This window comes from Limanda limanda, chromosome 22, assembly GCF_963576545.1.
Source record: "Limanda limanda chromosome 22, fLimLim1.1, whole genome shotgun sequence".
Classification (NCBI taxonomy): domain Eukaryota; kingdom Metazoa; phylum Chordata; class Actinopteri; order Pleuronectiformes; family Pleuronectidae; genus Limanda; species Limanda limanda.
In genome coordinates this window covers 16,892,475-16,911,954 of record NC_083657.1, presented here as the reverse complement: position 1 = coordinate 16,911,954, position 19,480 = coordinate 16,892,475, and the positions used below count along the sequence as shown (strand labels likewise).

Below are 19,480 nucleotides of genomic sequence, written 5' to 3'. Positions count from 1 at the left end.
ATTCTAACTTTATCCCTGTTCATTTTGCAAGAGGCCATGCTAATTTGTTTAACTTCATGCCTTGTTTCACTGAGAATGTTTGTTCTTACAGGAGAGACCACTAATCTCCAGTAACTGCATGTGCACTGACAATGTCGCCTTGCCCGTCATTTGTTTGACATCTTCACTAACCTTTGCTCTCTGCCCTCCCACCAAATGCAAATCCAGATTGGATACAGATTTGCAGAAATCAGCAGCTAAGTAAGTAGTACTCCAAGACAAGTAAAGAAAAAGAAAAACGTTCACAAAGTTGGTCCAAGCCAACAGTTTGGCTGACAGAGCTGAGATAAGGAAGATTACACATCTCTGCTGTGACACACGTCGTCACGTCACAAGTCAATTCATCCTCAGCCTGATATCGGTGAATGAGACCTTATCAGGGATTAGGTTCCGATCATTGAAGTCATGGACACGTATTTTACCTTATCTCATTGAGAAATAAGGATGTAACTTTAAAGATTTCCTGGTTGAGTCTGCTGAGCCTCACTGAACTCTCCATGCTGGTCTGCTCGCCTCACAGAGGCCTTTGTCCAATCAATTCAGAGCTAACAAGGAATGTGCTGGTCAGTAAATCCTCGCCTAGGTTCTGAGGTTTGGTTCTCAGATTGTTGTGTGATGTAGTGGAATAAAACATAATTGATGGTCGGCTGAAGACATGATCTTAATCAACCTACTCACAGTAAACTCGCTACACTTCAGTTGCAATATTTATACCTTTGTTTGATACTTTTTCATTCTAAAGCCAAAGATTCTACTATTCTTATTGTCATCTTCTCTCACTCAGAGTCGACCAGAAGGGGAACTCGGCCTTTTGACAGACACAAGACACCTGATTCCTACCTTTTATTAAACTGTTTTATTCTTCTTTAATTTAATTACCCTTGGAGGAATAACTAACAGGCTTGGTTATAACACAGTAATACGACATAACAGCAGTTGTAACATTACCCATCTGCTCACAAATACACAATTGTGTTTCCTGATCAGTTAGGATTATACTGTACTGTAGCTTGGTCAATAGACTGTAACGTTATAGGATGTAGACTCTAATTTCAGACACTACAAGGTGGTGAAAGCTGGTTTTTGAATAGTTTATTATATAGGTATCACACCCTAAACTTGTCTAATAAAGGTTACGAATTGGCTATTCTGTTGGCATTGTATATCACTGTGAACATTCTGGGGATGTCATACAGGCAGTTACCATAGCTGCAGTAATATGTCGCATGCCTTCAGTTGCATCCTTTCAATAATTGTAGCCAGAAATCTTTACTCCATCCCAAGCCACCTTATTTGTTACCAGACTAGTTATAAACTTGGCCACGATGTTCTTCAAGGAGGAACCTTTCCAAATTACAATGTTTTTCAAGGTATGTTACGGTTGTAATATCTTTTAATATAGTATTGTTGCGCTGTAACCCCCATATAGGGATGGAGGTGGCTATCTGGCACTGAAAACTAGAAAAAGAGCAATACTGAAGAAGCCGGAGTAGAGGATATTTTTTTGCATTTTATTAACAATAAGATTCTACAACAGAAAGACAAAAATATCCCTGGGCAATGCAAAAAAATAAAGAAAAAGGCCACAAGACTAGAAAAATGTCTGCCAACTCCTCTCTCCCCCCTCACTATTGACTGGCATTTTGCTTTATAGCCTCACCTGCCTAGAAAATACGATCTGTGCTGGTAAGTATAAGGTGAGCTAAACAGAAAGGCAAGAGAAACCACACCCAACCCAACCCCATTCACAGATCTCGAAAAAACAACAATCAAACTGAGCAACATGACGGACATAACAAAATGACCTGTCAACACATACATGCTGTAAATAATTCAACACACAACTCAAACCCAGATTATGGAAATAGTCGTATTGATAATCAAAATTCTAATAATAATCAAATGACCAAATGTCTTTATATTGGGAGACAGCGCCTAGTGAAAAAGGGGGAGAAAGCTCCCTTTTCACAATTATTATTATTAATATTATTATCTTTGGCTGCTCTGGGCATCGCAGAGAGACATGATTATGTTAGTGGTCCTGCTATATTATCGCTGGTCAAGGAAGATCCGAGCGACCATCAGGCCACTGGGAAATGTCCAGTTGCTACCGATGTGCAGTCCGCCACTACAGGATTTTCTTTTGGGCTTTTGAGTTGATTATTTTGATATCAATACTGATAAACTACTCTTATAACAGTAATTCGACTGAATGATATAGTGCCACTAATGAAACATTTTAATTTGTGGTCATCACACTAGAATTATAAACAAATTTAAAATACATCTTGAAATGAGATCACATGCTGCTACATGACCTTTCCCTGTATTGATAAACGTTTGAATTGAATGCCATTCTCTGTTGCTATGAAAAACCTGCAATATATCTATTGTAGCTCAGACAGTGCCCTTTTTCTTAGATATTTCTCCAAACAGTAGACAGCAACGGGGTCTGTGTCGATGTCAAACTTGTTGGCAAAGAGCTGATGCTGCTTGAGCATCCACTCTAAGTCCCCGGCACCATATACGCATATTTCCCTGACATGGCTGCCGTGACACTCTGGGTGCACCGCGCCCGGTGAATCCTGCGACCCCTCCTGCCCCTGCCACTTCACCAGGCGAGCGATGGCATTGACGTCTGACATGTCATATTTGCTGTGGGGCCAAGTTGAGCCAGGAACTCCGGGCATTCGCTGAATGGTTGCCCAGAGAAATTCATCAGGACTGTAGGTGTCTCTGAACCACTCCATCAGTGCCAGCACTCGGTGGTCCTCCAACACACTGCGGATGAAGCCCCGACTAGCCACAAAGTAGGCATTTCCAGACATTATGGTGATGTTGAAGGGAGGAGGCTCCTTTGCCTTCCCTGTCCCCTGAAGGAGTTAAAATAGTGAATTAATGTAAAAGTGATGACCAGTTAGTTCTAATGTTAACTTTATAAAAAGTAAATATACATGTAATGCAAAATAGGTACCTGGATTCTTCCATCTATTATTTCGTGTGCATTTCTCACTCTCCGCACTTTATATCCAGGCATTTCTTCTGACTCTAAGCTGTTCCCGCCCCGCAGTGAACGCAGTGTCCTTACAATCTCCAAGTTGGTTTTCAGAGGGAAATCTTGGCCACAAAGGTTGATGAAGTATTTCCATTTTGTGCTGGTGTTATAGAGATCCGCCATACAGTTAAGGTCAGCCTGGACACGTGGCCAGGCGGCATAGACCACATCAACAGGCTGACTGACCAAGAAGATGTTCGGGAAGCAGGCAGTTATTGCCCAGATGGCAAATAAGACTGAGGATTTTGCCTTTTTGTCCACATGGACACAATATATATTTTGAGGTGCGTATATGGCTCGCAGCAGTCGCTCAAAGCTCTGCACTTATGAGCATATACAATAATATATTAATAATGCATCCTTTTTGTGTACTTGAACATAACTGAAATTCATAAGCGGTGGTGAAGAGCTCCTTTGATTGATGACTTTTATGTAAATTGTTTACTCCACTTTTAAAGTTTATTTAAATTAAAATTCAGGCTTTAGAATCTGCATACCTTATGATGCACAACCATAGAGTATGCCAGGGGGAAGTCCTCTTCTTCCTGGCTCAACGGAGATGTTAAGTATTTTCTTCTTAATTTGAATGCACTGTAAATAAACATTATTAAACAAAGCACTTTCAGTGATTTAAGTGAAATTCAATATTCAAATAAAACGTCTAAAATCTGTAGTTTAAGCAACACACCTGCAGTCTTCGGTTGCATTCATGTAATGTTCATCAGGGATGTGAACACTCTTGCGGAAGTCTTTGGTGATGGTCAGTAATTTGGCCTGCTCCAGTGCCTCCCTCTCTCCCTGCAGGATAGCTGAGCAGTTGCAGACTTTCTCTGGGCTGTCATCAGAGTCTGTATAGTCCAACCAGCTGTACCCGAGAACGGAGCTGGGATTACAGCCTGGTTTACTGCGAGTTAGTAGGAAGAGGATCCATAGTGATCCCAGTGCAATGGTGAGCTTCAGGAGCAGTGGAAACCTGCCTTGTTTCAGTATCCTCATTGTGGGAGAGGAGTTACTGTTACGTGTCTTTTTGCAATATGAGTTCTGGATCTATTCCACCTGCCCTTCCCCTTTCTATTGGTTTCACTAAATCAATGTTTGTAGATCAAAGATAACATGTCTTAAATGATTAATGCCTACCTGCAACATTACCATGTACTTAGTAGTGAGGTGTTTTTTAACAAGTTCAGTTATTGATACATTCTGTGGTTTACGGCACACCAGGCTATTTTTTCAATAGAGGAACGTTTAAATGTTTGTAGAAACGTCCCATTTGTTATAGATCCAGGCAGTTCCTCTGCTTGTTGTTCCTGTCAGAGAAGTGATACAGACAATCTTTCTTTAGCCACACAATTTCTAGGGATAAAGTTCAAAGATGTTAATGCGCCTGATTTTACTAGCAATGATAAAATCTGTGCTTAAACCTTACGCACGAACATTTGATGTGTGTGCTGATAATCAAATGTATTCAGTAACATCGATGATGTCGGATCCTGACTCCGAATCGTTCCAGGTACTTTAACTGTGTCTTTTATATCTTTTATAATAGTATTGTTGCGCTGTAACCCCTATATAGGGATGGAGGTGGCTATCTGGCACGGAAAACAAGAAAAAGAGCAATACTGAAGAAGAAGGAGTAGAGGATATTTTTTTGCATTTTATTAACAATAAGATTCTACAACAGAAAGACAAAAATATCCCTGGGCAATGCAAAAAAATAAAGAAAAAGGCCACAAGACTAGAAAAATGTCTGCCAACTCCTCTCTCCCCCCTCACTATTGACTGGCATTTTGCTTTATAGCCTCACCTGCCTAGAAAATACGATCTGTGCTGGTAAGTATAAGGTGAGCTAAACAGAAAGGCAAGAGAAACCACACCCAACCCAACCCCATTCACAGATCTCGAAAAAACAACAATCAAACTGAGCAACATGACGGACATAACAAAATGACCTGTCAACACATACATGCTGTAAATAATTCAACACACAACTCAAACCCAGATAATGGAAATAGTCGTATTGATAATCAAAATTCTAATAATAATCAAATGACCAAATGTCTTTATATTGGGAGACAGCGCCTAGTGAAAAAGGGGTAGAAAGCTCCCTTTTCACAATTATTATTATTAATATTATTACCTTTGGCTGCTCTGGGCATCGCAGAGAGACGTGATTATGTTAGTGGTCCTGCTATATTATCGCTGGTCAAGGAAGGTCCGAGCGACCATCAGGCCACTGGGAAATGTCCAGTTGCTACCGATGTGCAGTCCGCCACTGCAGGATTTTCTTTTGGGCTTTTGAGTTGATTATTTTGATCTCAATACTGATAAACTACTCTTATAACAGTAATTCGTCTGAATGATATAGTGCCACTAATGAAACATTTTAATTTGTGGTCATCACACTAGAATTATAAACAAATTTAAAATACATCTTGAAATGAGATCACATGCTGCTACATGACCTTTCCCTGTATTGATAAAGGTTTGAATTGAATGCCATTCTCTGTTGCTATGAAAAACCTGCAATATATCTATTGTAGCTCAGACAGTGCCCTTTTTCTTAGATATTTCTCCAAACAGTAGACAGCAACGGGGTCTGTGTCGATGTCAAACTTGTTGGCAAAGAGATGATGCTGCTTGAGCATCCACTCTAAGTCCCCGGCACCATATACGCATATTTCCCTGACGTGGCTGCCGTGACACTCTGGGTGCACCGCGCCCGGTGAATCCTGCGACCCCTCCTGCCCCTGCCACTTCACCAGGCGAGCGATGGCATTGACGTCTGACATGTCATATTTGCTGTGGGGCCAAGTTGAGCCAGGAACTCCGGGCATTCGCTGAATGGTTGCCCAGAGAAATTCATCAGGACTGTAGGTGTCTCTGAACCACTCCATCAGTGCCAGCACTCGGTGGTCCTCCAACACACTGCGGATGAAGCCCCGACTAGCCACAAAGTAGGCATTTCCAGACATTATGGTGATGTTGAAGGGAGGAGGCTCCTTTGCCTTCCCTGTCCCCTGAAGGAGTTAAAATAGTGAATTAATGTTAAAGTGATGTCCAGTTAGTTCTAATGTTAACTTTATAAAAAGTAAATATACATGTAATGCAAAATAGGTACCTGGATTCTTCCATCTATTATTTCGTGTGCATTTCTCACTCTCCGCACTTTATATCCAGGCATTTCTTCTGACTCTAAGCTGTTTCCGCCACTCAGTGAACGCAGTGTCCTTACAATCTCCAAGTTGGTTTTCAGAGGGAAATCTTGGCCACAAAGGTTGATGAAGTATTTCCATTTTGTGCTGGTGTTATAGAGATCCGCCATACAGTTAAGGTCAGCCTGGACACGTGGCCAGGCGGCATAGACCACATCAACAGGCTGACTGACCAAGAAGATGTTCGGGAAGCAGGCAGTAATTGCCCAGATGGCAGATAAGACTGAGGATTTTGCCTTTTTGTCCACATGGACACAATATATATTTTGAGGTGCGTAGATAGCTCGCAGCAGTCGCTCAAAGCTCTGCACCTATGAGCATATACAATAATATATTAATAATGTATCCTTTTTGTGTACTTGAACATAACGGAAATTCATAAGCAATGGTGAAGAGCTCCTTTGATCGATGACTTTTATGTAAATGTTTACTCCACTTTTAAAGTTTATTTAAATTAAAATTCAGGCTTTAGAATCTGCATACCTTATGATGCACAACCATAGAGTATGCCAGGGGGAAGTCCTCTTCTTCCTGGCTCAACGGAGATGTTAAGTATTTTCTTCTTAATTTGAATGCACTGTAAATAAACAATATTAGAAAAAGCACTTTCAGTGATTTAAGTGAAATTCAACATTCAAATGAAACGTCTAAAATCTGTAGTTTAAGCAACACACCTGCAGTCTTCGGTTGCATTCATGTAATGTTCATCAGGGATGTGAACACTCTTGTGGAAGTCTTTGGTGATGGTCAGTAATTTGGCCTGCTCCAGTGCCTCCCTCTCTCCCTGCAGGATAGCTGAGCAGTTGCAGACTTTCTCTGGGCTGTCATCAGAGTCTGTATAGTCCAACCAGCTGTACCCGAGAACGGAGCTGGGATTACAGCCTGGTTTATTGCGAGTTAGTAGGAAGAGGATCCATAGTGATCCCAGTGCAATGGTGAGCTTCAGGAGCAGTGGAAACCTGCCTTGTTTCAGTATCCTCATTGTGGGAGAGGAGTTACTGTTACGTGTCTTTTTGTAATGTGAGTTCTGGATGTATTCCACCTGCCCTTCCCCTTTCTATTGGTGTCAGTAAATCAATGTTTGGGTAGATCAAAGATCACAGTTCTTAAATGATTAATACCTGCCTGAAACATAACAATGTCCTTGGTACTTGCTCAAGTGAGCTGTTTTTTAACAAGTTCAGTTTTTGATATATTCTGTGGTTTACGGCACACCAGGCTATTTTTTCTATAGACGAATGTTTAAATGTTTGTAGAAACGTCCCATTTGTTATAGATCCAGGCAGTTCCTCTGCTTGCTGTTCCTTTCAGAGAAGTGATACAGACAATCTTTCTTTAGCCACACAATTTCTAGGGATAAAGTTCAAAGATGTTAATGTGCCTGATTTACTAACAGTGCTAAATCTGTGCTTAAACCGTACGCACGAACATTTGACGTGTGTGCTGATAATCACATGTATTCAGTAACACCGATGATGTCGGATCATGACTCCGGATCGTTCCAGGTACTTTAACAGTGTTTATACCTTTTGGGGTCGTCTCTCATAACTTCCACTGCTCAGCACAGCGCTCTCTTCATGACACACCTAATATGGAGAAATAGAATTGTGGTTTGTTTCTGATTCACAAACATACGCATGCTGGGGAGAACTAAATCAGCAGGTGCGCCCATTTCATGAATCCGGCGGCAATTATGCCAAAGTGTTATATAACTGTAAAACATAGTCCACATATCCCTGGAGATACTGTTGACACATTATCTAGAATTACAACTGTCAATTTTAATTGGACAGACAATCACCCACAGAATAGATTCGCAAGAAGCACACGCACAAATGAAGAAAAAGGCAAAAGATTAAGATCTGGAGGTTAAAATAAATGCTAACTAAACAGAAGTGAATCCTCCCGTTTTTTTAACAATTACATTAAGTAAATATTTCCACGGTACCTTAAAGGTAAAATGGTGAAGATCACTATTTGAAGCACTCAACTATTTGTACAACACAGGCTTATTCACAGAAACTACTCTACACCAAAAAGACTCCATTACAATACATTCCATTTAGCTGACGTTTTTTTCCCAAAGCGACTTACAATAAGTGCATTCAACCATGACGGTACAAACCCAGAACAACAAGAATCAAGAAAGTACAATTTCTTCAAGAAAGCCAAACTACAAAGTGCGGTAAGTAAGTTCCATTTAAGTTCTACTAAATTGTTTGTATTAACTTGTATTCAAGGTATAGTCAGATACCATAACACCCATCTTACTTTATTAAATATTTATTTTAATCTCTGTTTACTTTATTTCTTTTTTTTTAATCCTATAGACTACTATGTGTTTGAGAAAAAAAAGTTGGGTCTAAAACACTGAGACCACTTTCAATAATAAGCATATTAAGTGTCAAGCTAACAGAATGTATTGTTGAATATATATTAATGATAAAGTTCATTTATATTTTTTAATTAATCGAAAACAGATCTGCGAGGTGAAAGCACAGACATTCAGTGAAATGAACATTAGTCAGAGAGAAATCATGAATTCACTCTCAATAACTTTGGTTAAACTGAAGAGTAGAATAGATATAAATGGGTCTTACCTGTGAATTTACCAGCAGCACATCAGATTAGAGTTTTATGTCTCTGACTTCCTCCTCTATCTCTCCCCTTACGTTATGTGATCAGACTGGTTGGGTGCACTTGTGCTGGTCTACCCAATAGTAGGAAGCACAACGTCCTGTGTGCGCTTTGCAAAATGACACCATGTATCTATGAATCAAATCAAAGAATGGATGACACAGGAACTAACCTCACACTTCTTTTAAGTGTAAAAAATGCCTGAAAGCTGCTTAAAATATTTTTCAGCAATCAACCTTAAAATCTCAAGAATGATTTTTTTTGGTAACATTTTTTAATTGCAAATATTCTCAGGGTTTGGACTCTTCAGGTTTTCAGGAATTAATCACTGCAAAACTTTAAACAAAGCTGTAAAAAGAAGCTTCGCCGATGGGATTAAAGAGCTGATTTGGAGTCTCCAGGTTAATTAACATGTGTGTCCCGCGTTGCGTGTCTTGCGTGCTTGCGTGTCTGCGTAAAATCCGACTATAAATCGGCCTTTACTTTTTACTTGTCTTACAGTCTATGGCATGCTCTTACTGATACAGTGCGACCCCCAGTGGACCGATTAGGGAATAGCAGCTACTTTTATAGAAATTCAATTTATGTCACTCTGTAATTTTCACACTTAGCAAAGTCATCCGGCGGGCCGAGATTGACCCCCTAGCGGGCTGCATCCAGCCCGTGGGCTGTATGTTTGACACCCCTGCTCTAGTGGTTGCAGACAAAAAACAAAAGAAGACATCAACAAACTTCAGATCACAATCTGAGGTATAATGCAGTTTTGAGAATAAAATACTACTGGAAACTGCATTGTTGGAAGAAAGCTTCATCAACAGGATTTAAGAGCTGAAGTAGAGTCTGCTGGTTAACTAAGCTTAGCAATCACACTTGAACTGTGCTCTAACTCAGTGATAAACTTTAAAAAACGTAACACTGAGCAAAACTATTTGACTGAATATCATGTAGTGTCACCTCAGGAATAGAGTAATTCAAGTAATGTCTCTCGACTACAAAGAAATATTTCAGATGATACATACACTCAAATCATTATTAATTATGATTCATGCCTTAAGTACTACGGTTAGAAAACAGTCTGTCTCTATCTCTTTTCTCTTCTCTCCCCTATTTTCCACCCAACTCTCCTCTCTTCTCTTCCCCATTTCCCCCCCACTCATTCCAACAGCTCGAGGCAGTTTTTCTCTCCATATCAACCAAAGTGCTCGTTGTGGAACTGTTGAATTCTCTATAATTAAGCGAAGTCTAGACTTTACAATCTTCTGACTTTATCTTGAATAAAAATGTTAAACCAACAATTTAGTAGCACTTGGCTGCTTCCGGTTTGGTTTCGATATCGAGTAGACGTGTGTAAGGGGAGCTCCATCCCGACTTTACAATTTCCCTCGCACATAAGACATTTAATCATCGTTTCGTGTACCAGAAGTGAACTGCAGCATCTTAGTCAAGATGAAGAAAGCTGGCAAAGGAAAGAAGCAGGACAAATGTCCCGGGGAGGACGACTTTGGCGACCACTGTACCATGCTAATAGACGCGTGCGAAGCTAGCGCTAATGTAGCTCGCCCTCCAGCTCCTACTACCATTGAAGACATCCTGACAGCCATAAACACGCTGGGCAGCAGGGTCGACATGAGGTTCACCGAGCTCAATGGAGTTATCTCGGACTTTAAAGCTGCCCTAGCCGAAGTCAGCGAGCGGGTGTCATCTACTGAAGTCGCCACCGAGTTGCACGAGGTGCGACTAGACGGGCTGGAGAAGCGATACGACGCGCTGGCTTCCCAGTACAAGCAGCAACAAGCCAAGCTAGACGACCTTGAGGCCCGCTCCCGCAGACAGAATATTCGGATTGTCGGGATTAAGGAGAAAACGGAAAATGGCCGGCCTACAGAGTTTGTGTCTGAGCTGCTTCCTAAACTGTTTGGAGAGGAGCACTTCAGCCGCCCAGTAGAAGTGGACCGGGCCCACCGGAGCTTGGCTCCGGCTACAGACGGCAAAGCGAGAGCCATCATCGCGAGGATACACTACTACCAGGTGAAAGAGCTTGTGCTGTGGCTCGCAAGAGAGAAAGCTCCTCTACAATACGACGGGCGCCCGGTGTACATCTTTCCGGATCTCACTTCGGCCACGATGAAGAAACGTCAAGCTTTTCGAGCCATCAGGGAGAAATGCAGGGCCAGGGCGATCCGGTGTGGATTCCGACACCCAGCGCAGTTCGTGGTCACGGTCAACAGCAGCACCGGCACGTTTGCCACCCCGGCCGAAGCCGAGAAGTTCCTGAGCCGCGAGGCTGAGGGATGGGATGTAGCCGCCGGCACCGCTGCGGGCCGGGCAGCGGACTAACATCCCGGACACATTAAGTGATAAATGCTGCCACATTGACGGATGATGTAAGTTATCATTGCTTGACAAAGACTGCCGGTTCATAAGATATGCTCATGTTTAGTCTGTGCGAGGGCTAATAAGTTTTATTTTATTCTCGATGTTTGTTTGCGAAGCGGGGTGTCTCCCCTGTTTGGAGAGAGATGGATAGTTATACCGCTAGTCCGGGCCACTTGTTGGTCCCTAAGCCTAGTTTTAACTTAAAGTTAGGGGTATGGAAGCACTACTCCTGTGTTCATGGGGAGGGTTTTTGTGTTTGTTATGGGGTGTTTTTTCAGCACATCTGTCAGTTTAAATGTAATGAGTATTCCTTGCCACACAGTCATGTTTTCTTTATATATGTACAATAGATACTTTCTATGTTAGCTGATTTACATAGACACAGCAACGGTGAAGTTAAGATAACTAGCTGGAATGTAAGAGGCATGAATAACCCACTGAAAAGAGGGAAAGTGTATGCACATTTACGGGCACTTAAATCTGACATATATTTTCTCCAGGAGACCCACATTAAAAAAACAGCAGCAAAAATACTTTGTCCCTCGTGGGCTTCTCAGGTCTATCAGTCAAACTTCAGTACAAAATCAAGGGGTGTTTAAATTATAATAAGAAAAAATATACCATTTATTCACTCTCAAACGATTTCAGATGAGAGGGGCAGGTATGTGATAGTTAGTGGGACTCTGAACTCCATACCGTTAATATTAGTAAATGTATACGGGCCCAACTTTGATGACCCGCTTTTTTTCCAGTACCTTTATAATGCTTTGCCAAATTTGACGGATTCAAATGTAATCATGGGTGGTGATTTTAACTATGTTTTAGATCCCGTCCTTGATCGACAGCACTCCCAAACTAGTACATTTAGAAACAGTGGCACACTGAACAATCTTATGCAGTCTTATAATTTGGTAGATATCTGGAGGCTTCTCCACCCCACCACGAAGGATTTTTCTTATTTTTCCACAGTACATAAGTCTTACTCCAGGATTGACTTCTTTTTGATGGATTCTAAGTTGCTACAGTCAGTAGTTGACTGCACTTACCACAATATACTAATATCAGATCATGCTCCTGTCTCTTTAAGTCTTGACTTGAAACACAAGAGAGGTGAATATAATTGGCGTTTGAATAATACACTGTTAAAAGATGAAGAGTTTTGTACCTATCTTTCTGGTAAAATAGAGCTATATTTAAGCACCAATGATGCGGGCGATGTAGATGATTCCACTCTGTGGGAGGCCATGAAGGCTGTCCTTAGAGGCCATATAATATCATATGAGGCAGCAGAGAAAAAAAAATCTAAGAAAAGATTGGCTGAAATTGATGATCAACTGACCAAGTGTATCAAAATTACTAGAACAAGTTAGACAGAGATATTTTGAGCTTGGCGACAAGCCGCACAGGCTGTTAGCTCGCCAGCTGAGGCAAATACAGGCTTCCAGAGCCATACATTGTATCAAGTCTGAGGGAGGTACCTTACATACGGACCCGATGAAGATCAATGAATGTTTTGCCGATTTCTATGCTAATGTCTATCAGTCACAGGGCGACCTAGATTTTCAAGCTTTTGATACATTTTTTGAGAATCTGGATTTACCTAAATTATCATTGGACTCGGCTGATGTGCTAGATAAAGACATCAATCTGGATGAGATCACGCAGGTTATTTCTTCCTTCCCTAATAACAAGGGTCCAGATGGTTTTAACGTAGAATTTTTTAAAAAATGTGGCCCTAAGTTGTCACCTCTGCTCTTACGCATGTTCAACCATACGATGCTAACTTCAGGTTTGCCGCCTACCTTATATAGAGCAAATATTTCGCTTATTCCCAAAGCCAGGCCGCGATCCTCAGATGGTGTCATCATATCGCCCGATTTCATTATTATCCATCGAAACCAAAATTCTGGGAAAAAATTCTGGCCAATAGGCTTAGAGAATGCATATGTTCCATTATACATCCAGATCAAACCGGCTTTATGCCTGGTAGACATATGCATTTCAATCTACGCCGCCTCTTCAACATCTTATATGCCAAGCATTCAGAAGAGGCAGTTGTTATTTCACTGGATGCGCAACCCGCGTTTGATCAAGTAGAGTGGCCCTACATGATGTCTGTGCTCAAAAAATTCGGATTCGGACCCTCCTTCATGAAATGGATTGAAATAATTTATTCACATCCGACCGCATCAGTTATTACTAATCAGAATATCTCCCCTCCATTTGCAGTTCACCGTGGGACCCGTCAAGGTTGCCCCCTCTCCCCCTTTTTGTTTGCCATTATCATCGAACCACTTGCTGCTAGTATCAGGCAAAGCCCTTTAATCTCTCCCATCGACATGTTTGGTTATAAACATCATCTTTCGCTATATGCGGACGATATTCTCTTGTACATTTCCCAGCCACAAGTATCAATACCTCCTCTCCTGACTCTCATCGATAAGTTTGGCAGTCTGTCAGGATTCTCTATTAACTGGGAGAAAAGCGAACTTATGCCAGTCTCCGCAGCATTTAACAACGCATATTTGCAATCCATTCCATTTAAAAAATCCTATGAAGGTTTTAAATATTTAGGAGTGACTGTCACCAAAAACCCAAATGATCTCCTCCGAGTGAACTGGCAAAGCAAAATTGACCAAGCTAAAACCAATATCGAGTTTTGGAAAACCCTCCCAATATCCATGATCGGAAAGATAAATGCAATCAAGATGATAGTACTACCCCGCTTTCTCCATCTTTTCCAATCCATCCCATGTTTTATTGCGCAGTCATATTTCAAGCAATTAGACTCAATTATTATACCTTTCATCTGGAGTTATAAAACAGTTAGAATCTCTAAAAAACACCTATCAAAACCAAAGGATGTAGGAGGTTTTGCTTTGCCGGATTTTAAGTTTTATTATTGGGCTGCGCACTTATCCATTCTCGCATGGTGGAAGAAGGGTCCCGCTTCTGAGGCAGACTCTGCATGGTTGAGTATGGAGCGAATGCTTTGTAAAAAAACTTCACTGTCCGCTCTTCTTAACAGTCCCACTGCTGTTAAAAAGGCATGCTTTAATAACAGCTTTGTAATTGGCAACACCATAAGAATCTGGAAGCAGATAAAACATTACATTGAGGCTCCAAAAACCTACTTGGATACCCCAATATGTGAAAACCATTCCTTCTAGTGATGGGAAGTTCGGATCTTTTTAACGACCCGGTTCTTTGAATCTCGTTCAGTAAAAGGAACGAATCTTTTTTCGAGTCACTCGTTCATTTCAAGGGGGGGGGGGGGGCTGCGCAACGGGACTGTTCCATAGGCTCAGTCAAGGAAGCAGAAATGATTCGTTCACTTCCCTACTGGGTCTTCGGGTACGAGTCTTTGGATCATTTATCACGTGACCTGCATTGGCTCAGTAGAGGAGAGCTGGAGATGCGAGGGACGTTCACTGTCTTCCGGAGAAATGAACACTCTGTGTTTTTAGTATAGAAAAACGTGAATTATATTCGTTCACAAGTCATAATGACTGGTTTTGTTATTTACACTTACAGTTTACTGCAGATCATATTTTTTAAAGTACACCTATTAAATACAGTACAACATTACAGTTTGTATGGTTTGAAATTGTCATTTATTATCATACTGGCATTTAATTATCACGGCAAACAATTACACTGCACTAAACTGTAAGTGTTAATGTAAAGTGAAAATAACAAAACCAGTCTGTATGACTTGTGAACGAATATAATTCACGTTTTTCTATACTAAAAACACAGAGTGTTCATTTCTCCGGAAGACAGTGAACGCCCCTCGCTCCAGCTCCAGTGCTCCTCTACTGAGCCAATGCAGGTCACGTGATAAATGATCCAAAGACTCGTACCCGAAGACCCAGTAGGGAAGTGAACGAATCATTTCTGCTTCCTTGACTGAGCCTATGGAACAGTCCCGATGCGCGGCCACAAGAAAATGAACGAATCTCTCATTGAGAGGACTCGTTACTCCCGAGTCCTTGTAAGGATTCGTTCATAGTGAACGAATCGTTCACGACCGACACATCACTAATTCCTTCTTACCAGGTCTGTCTGATAGTGTTTTCCTTCTCTGGAAGCGGAAAGGCATTTGCAACATAGGTGATTTGTACATTAACGGTATTTTTGCCTCATACTCACAACTTGTAGCTAAATATGACATTCCTAAATCTGACCTTTTTCGATTCTTTCAAATTCGGAATTATGTCAGGATGCATTTACCTGGCTTTGAGATACTGGTAGAGCATGAGGCCCTTGAGGCAATAAACACATTTGAACCTACTGCTAAAGGGGCAGTTTCGTTCTTTTACCGGATCTTGCACAACAATACACAGTTTAACACAGCGAGTCTTAGACAGGCATGGACAGATGAGCTGAATGCAGAACTGGAAGATGAAGTATGGGATGAATGTTTAAAAAGTGTACATGATTGCTCTGTGAATGTCAGTCATTGCCTTATTCAGTTTAAGACGGTGCATAGGCTCTATTATTCCAGAGAAAAACTGCACAGTTTCTTTCCTGATGTTTCACCCATTTGTAACAGATGCAAGTCTATGACTGGTAACTTAACGCATTCTTTTTGGTTATGCAGTAAACTGTACACATACTGGAAAAGTATTTTTCACTGCTTCTCTACGGCTTATGGGAAATGTTGGGAGCCGGATCCATTTGTAGCCATTCTCGGGGCAACCACCCCTTTGTCTTCTGCCAATAAATATGAGAAAAAAGCTATCCTATTTGGAACTGTGATCGCGAAGAAGATAATTCTTCGTGGGTGGAAGTCTGACATTGCACCCACGTACGATCAGTGGTTGAGAGAAATGGCAAATATGCTTCACCTGGAGCGACTGAGACTTCATAATGAAGACAGGGGAGACATATTTGATAGGATGTGGGACCCTGTACTGCAACTGTTTCAAGGAAAGGACTAAAGTATGGATCATTGTGAAACGCCTGATGTGTGTATCTTTTAGTTTACTCTTCACTTTGTGTAGTCTTTTGTAAATTTGTATGTTTAATTTATTGTCATGACTGTGGCTTCTGTTAATTCTTTACTAGGATGTGCTGATCCTGTTCATGCTTTTTAGTTTATTTGTTAGTTTGGGGTGGGAGTCTTTTTTTCTTATCCTTTTCTTTTTTGTTTGTCCTGTGTTCCTTTTTCATTCTGGAAAATAATAAACATATTTAAAAAAAACAAACAAAAAAACAATTTAGTAGCACTTAAAGGGCACTTACTTATAGCACTTTGTAGTTTGGCTTTTTTGAAGAAATGTTACTTTCTAGACCAGGCAAGCTGTAGACAAGACCAGATCACGGTACTCAAGTACCAATGTTTTTAAATGGATGCGGGCAGCCACTGGTAACCAGTGAATGGAGCGGAGGAGCGGAGTAGTGTGAGTGAATTAAGGTTAAAGACCAGTCAAGGGCGTATTCTCCTGATGTTGTGCAGCATGAATCTACAGGAACATGTTGTTGCAGTAACGTTGGCAGTAAGGGAGAGTTGGCTATCGAGTTTCACGCTCAGGTTCCTAGCAGTCTGGGTGGGGGCTAACACAGAGTTGTCAAGGTAATGGTCAGGTAGTGGGCGGTAGAGCCTATCCCTGGAAGGAAAAGTAATTCATTAACAAAAAGGTTCTACAAAAGAAAGACAAATATCCCTGGGTAATGCAAAAAATACTAAATCATACTAGAGCAAGAAAAAGGGGAATCCATGGAGGAGGAGAAGGCCGCGACTGCGGCATTAGTATGTGGAGGAATGTATTGTTCACTTTAGCACTGTGTTGTTGCTTACTGCACACGTAACCTTTATAATGTAAATGTACTGTATACCAGTCCTACGTGAACTACACAATCTTGTCTTTCCCTGTATTTCGGAGAGTTTTACAGATGGATTATGAGGAAATCCCGCATCAATTCATATACACATGAGGCAAGGTTCAACATGATGAAAGCAAGAAGGAGAGGCCGAAATATCATTGGTCACAGGGCTATAATCAATGTCCCAGGGCAACGTGGGGGTAACATCACCCTTTGCGCTGCCATTACACAGAATGGGGTCCTCCTCCGTCACGCCAATATGGGCCCTTACAACACACCTCACATTCTCACATTTTTGGACCGATTGCACAGCATCGTCACAGCAGTAAACCACATGCTCCAGATGCAATACATTGTCATCTGGGACTATGTGTCATTCCACCGCTCTGCTCTGGTCCAGAAATGGTTTCAACACCATCCACAGTTTACAGTACTTTACCTTCCACCATACTCTCCGTTTCTAAACCCAATCAAAGAGTTTTTCTTGGCATGGCGGTGGAGGGTTTACGATCTCAGGCCCCAGGCTCAGGTACCCCTCATTGAAACCTGTTTTTGATACAGAATTTTCTGTTTGTCTGACATTTGCTGAGCTTACAGTGTTATGCACACTTGAAAACCGGGACATGTTTTGTTTCTCAATGTTGACTGATTTGGGTATATGGAGAGAAATAAATTATATTTTCATCAGTCTGCAGTATTGGTCTTGCGTCGTGTTTGGGGAATTTATTATATATTTGCACTTTCTCTGTGTACTTCTGAGAACTGGAATTGCTAAAAGCATTTAAGGTTAGCAACAGCAGTGTGTAACTGGCTCAAACAGAATTAAGTCATATGAAACGTATGTGTTTCATATGGTTACAAAATATGGTTTTGATAAATTGGTATATAATTTTTACAAGAGTGATTCATTTTGCAAAGGATCTGTTGTGTGTAGTGTTTTGAATCAACCCGCCCTGTTTTGAAAATCGTGCTTAAACAATCGAGAAAAACTGTAATGGTCCAGTGTGCAAGATGTAGGTGAAAGGGATCTACTGGCAGAAATTGAATATAAAATAATCCTAGCGATGTTTTCAAGTGTGTTTCATTTAAATTGTACCATTTGTTTGTTTTATTTACTCTAGAATGAAATCTTATATTTAAAAACTTTATATTTACATCGGGAACGGGTCCTCTCTATGGAGACCGCCATGTTTTTTACAGGTGTTTTTTACATGTTTGCCAAAAAGACCAACATTTGTTTTGGGATATTCAGGCTCACATTCAATGTTTGAGGGCCACAAGACGGCCAGAAGTGCTGCATCATTGCTTGAAGTGGCCCACACACTCTCTGGGCAAATGCCATGTAACGAGCAAAACACACAATACTTTTAAATGGTGTCTCAATATTTTATGACTTCCTCATTCTGTCTTTTTTCCTTATTGCTAAACCAAAATTCAAGCCTCAAAAACTGCTGGAATCAGCTGAAATTAACTAAAAACTGCACAAAACCTCCAAAAACGGTATGTCAAATCACAACTCAGAATTATTTTTCCTCACTGGCTCTGTCTAACACTTTCAACATGAATTTAAATTTTTTTTTTTAAATGAAAAATGAGCAAACATTAAAATAGTTCCTGGAAGAATATCAATGGAAATGTTATATGTTCTCTTATTGTGCATAATGCATTAAAGTGCATTAATGATTACCCTTTGATGTCAAATGTATGTCTTTGTCTGTTTAGGACATTTTCACCTGCTTCACAGTTTGTCGTCAGAGTGGAGAGAGATTTGCAATAGACTCCTCTGTCGATTTCTTCCGCTCACATCTATGTTACATATTTAGTGTCAGATGTCAAACCAAGGCTAAAAGTGCATACACGTTTTACTGATGATAAGGATTTTTTAAAATCTACACTTGCATGCTTTGCTTTCTAAATCCCTGGAATAAATTACCCAGATTTCTGACTTGACTCTGAAAATAGAAGGTTCAATTTTAATTTAGTTCATACTTATGTATGACACTGCAGTCTGAGGTGCTATTGTATTTGGCCATATCAATATTTTGTTAGTTCGTCTCTCAGGCAGGCAGACGTGTACTGTACATGTTTGGGTTTGAAGGTCGTCAGGGTGACCGTGCTCCATCCATGGTCTTAACAAGCAAGGAGATTTCATGAACACTAGAGGGCGCTCAGAGCTTATTTTGAGAACGTGCACACAGCTTGAAGTCCTCTGGATAAATGCGTCAGCTAAATGATATGTCCTGTCAATCATGTAATGTAATGGATGTCTGATCGAACAGTTTTCTGTCTCAGTTGAATATTTTCACTCCCAAAGAACATTTGTCAGACAATC

At 40.9% G+C, this 19,480-nt stretch overlaps 2 protein-coding genes across 2 annotated transcripts; both read right to left on the bottom strand.

The window, feature by feature from the left end:
- Positions 1-2,426: 2,426 nt before the first annotated feature.
- Positions 2,427-4,090, bottom strand: LOC132996222 (beta-1,3-galactosyl-O-glycosyl-glycoprotein beta-1,6-N-acetylglucosaminyltransferase-like). The gene is made up of 4 exons (XM_061066561.1): positions 3,783-4,090; positions 3,592-3,685; positions 3,014-3,412; positions 2,427-2,912 (listed from the first exon to the last, which is right to left on the bottom strand). Exons 1-4 carry the CDS (start codon positions 4,088-4,090, stop codon positions 2,427-2,429), a joined length of 1,287 nt encoding a protein of 428 aa, XP_060922544.1.
- Positions 4,091-5,625: 1,535 nt separating this feature from the next.
- LOC132996102 (beta-1,3-galactosyl-O-glycosyl-glycoprotein beta-1,6-N-acetylglucosaminyltransferase-like) lies at positions 5,626-7,288 on the bottom strand. The gene is made up of 4 exons (XM_061066422.1): positions 6,981-7,288; positions 6,790-6,883; positions 6,213-6,617; positions 5,626-6,111 (listed from the first exon to the last, which is right to left on the bottom strand). Exons 1-4 carry the CDS (start codon positions 7,286-7,288, stop codon positions 5,626-5,628), a joined length of 1,293 nt encoding a protein of 430 aa, XP_060922405.1.
- Between the last annotated feature and the right edge of the window lie 12,192 nt (positions 7,289-19,480).

Bases quoted from the DNA above. Each gene is read 5' to 3' on its own strand.
- LOC132996102 (XM_061066422.1), bottom strand. From the start codon at position 7,288: ATGAGGATACTGAAACAAGGCAGGTTTCCACTGCTCCTGAAGCTCACC. The intron at 6,618-6,789 runs GTATGCAGATTC...ATATGCTCATAG, and splicing joins CTATGGTTGTGCATCATAAG to GTGCAGAGCTTTGAGCGACT. The intron at 6,112-6,212 runs GTACCTATTTTG...TAACTCCTTCAG, and splicing joins TAATAGATGGAAGAATCCAG to GGGACAGGGAAGGCAAAGGA.
- LOC132996222 (XM_061066561.1), bottom strand. From the start codon at position 4,090: ATGAGGATACTGAAACAAGGCAGGTTTCCACTGCTCCTGAAGCTCACC. The intron at 3,686-3,782 runs GTGTGTTGCTTA...GTTTATTTACAG, and splicing joins AATGCAACCGAAGACTGCAG to TGCATTCAAATTAAGAAGAA. The intron at 2,913-3,013 runs GTACCTATTTTG...TAACTCCTTCAG, and splicing joins TAATAGATGGAAGAATCCAG to GGGACAGGGAAGGCAAAGGA.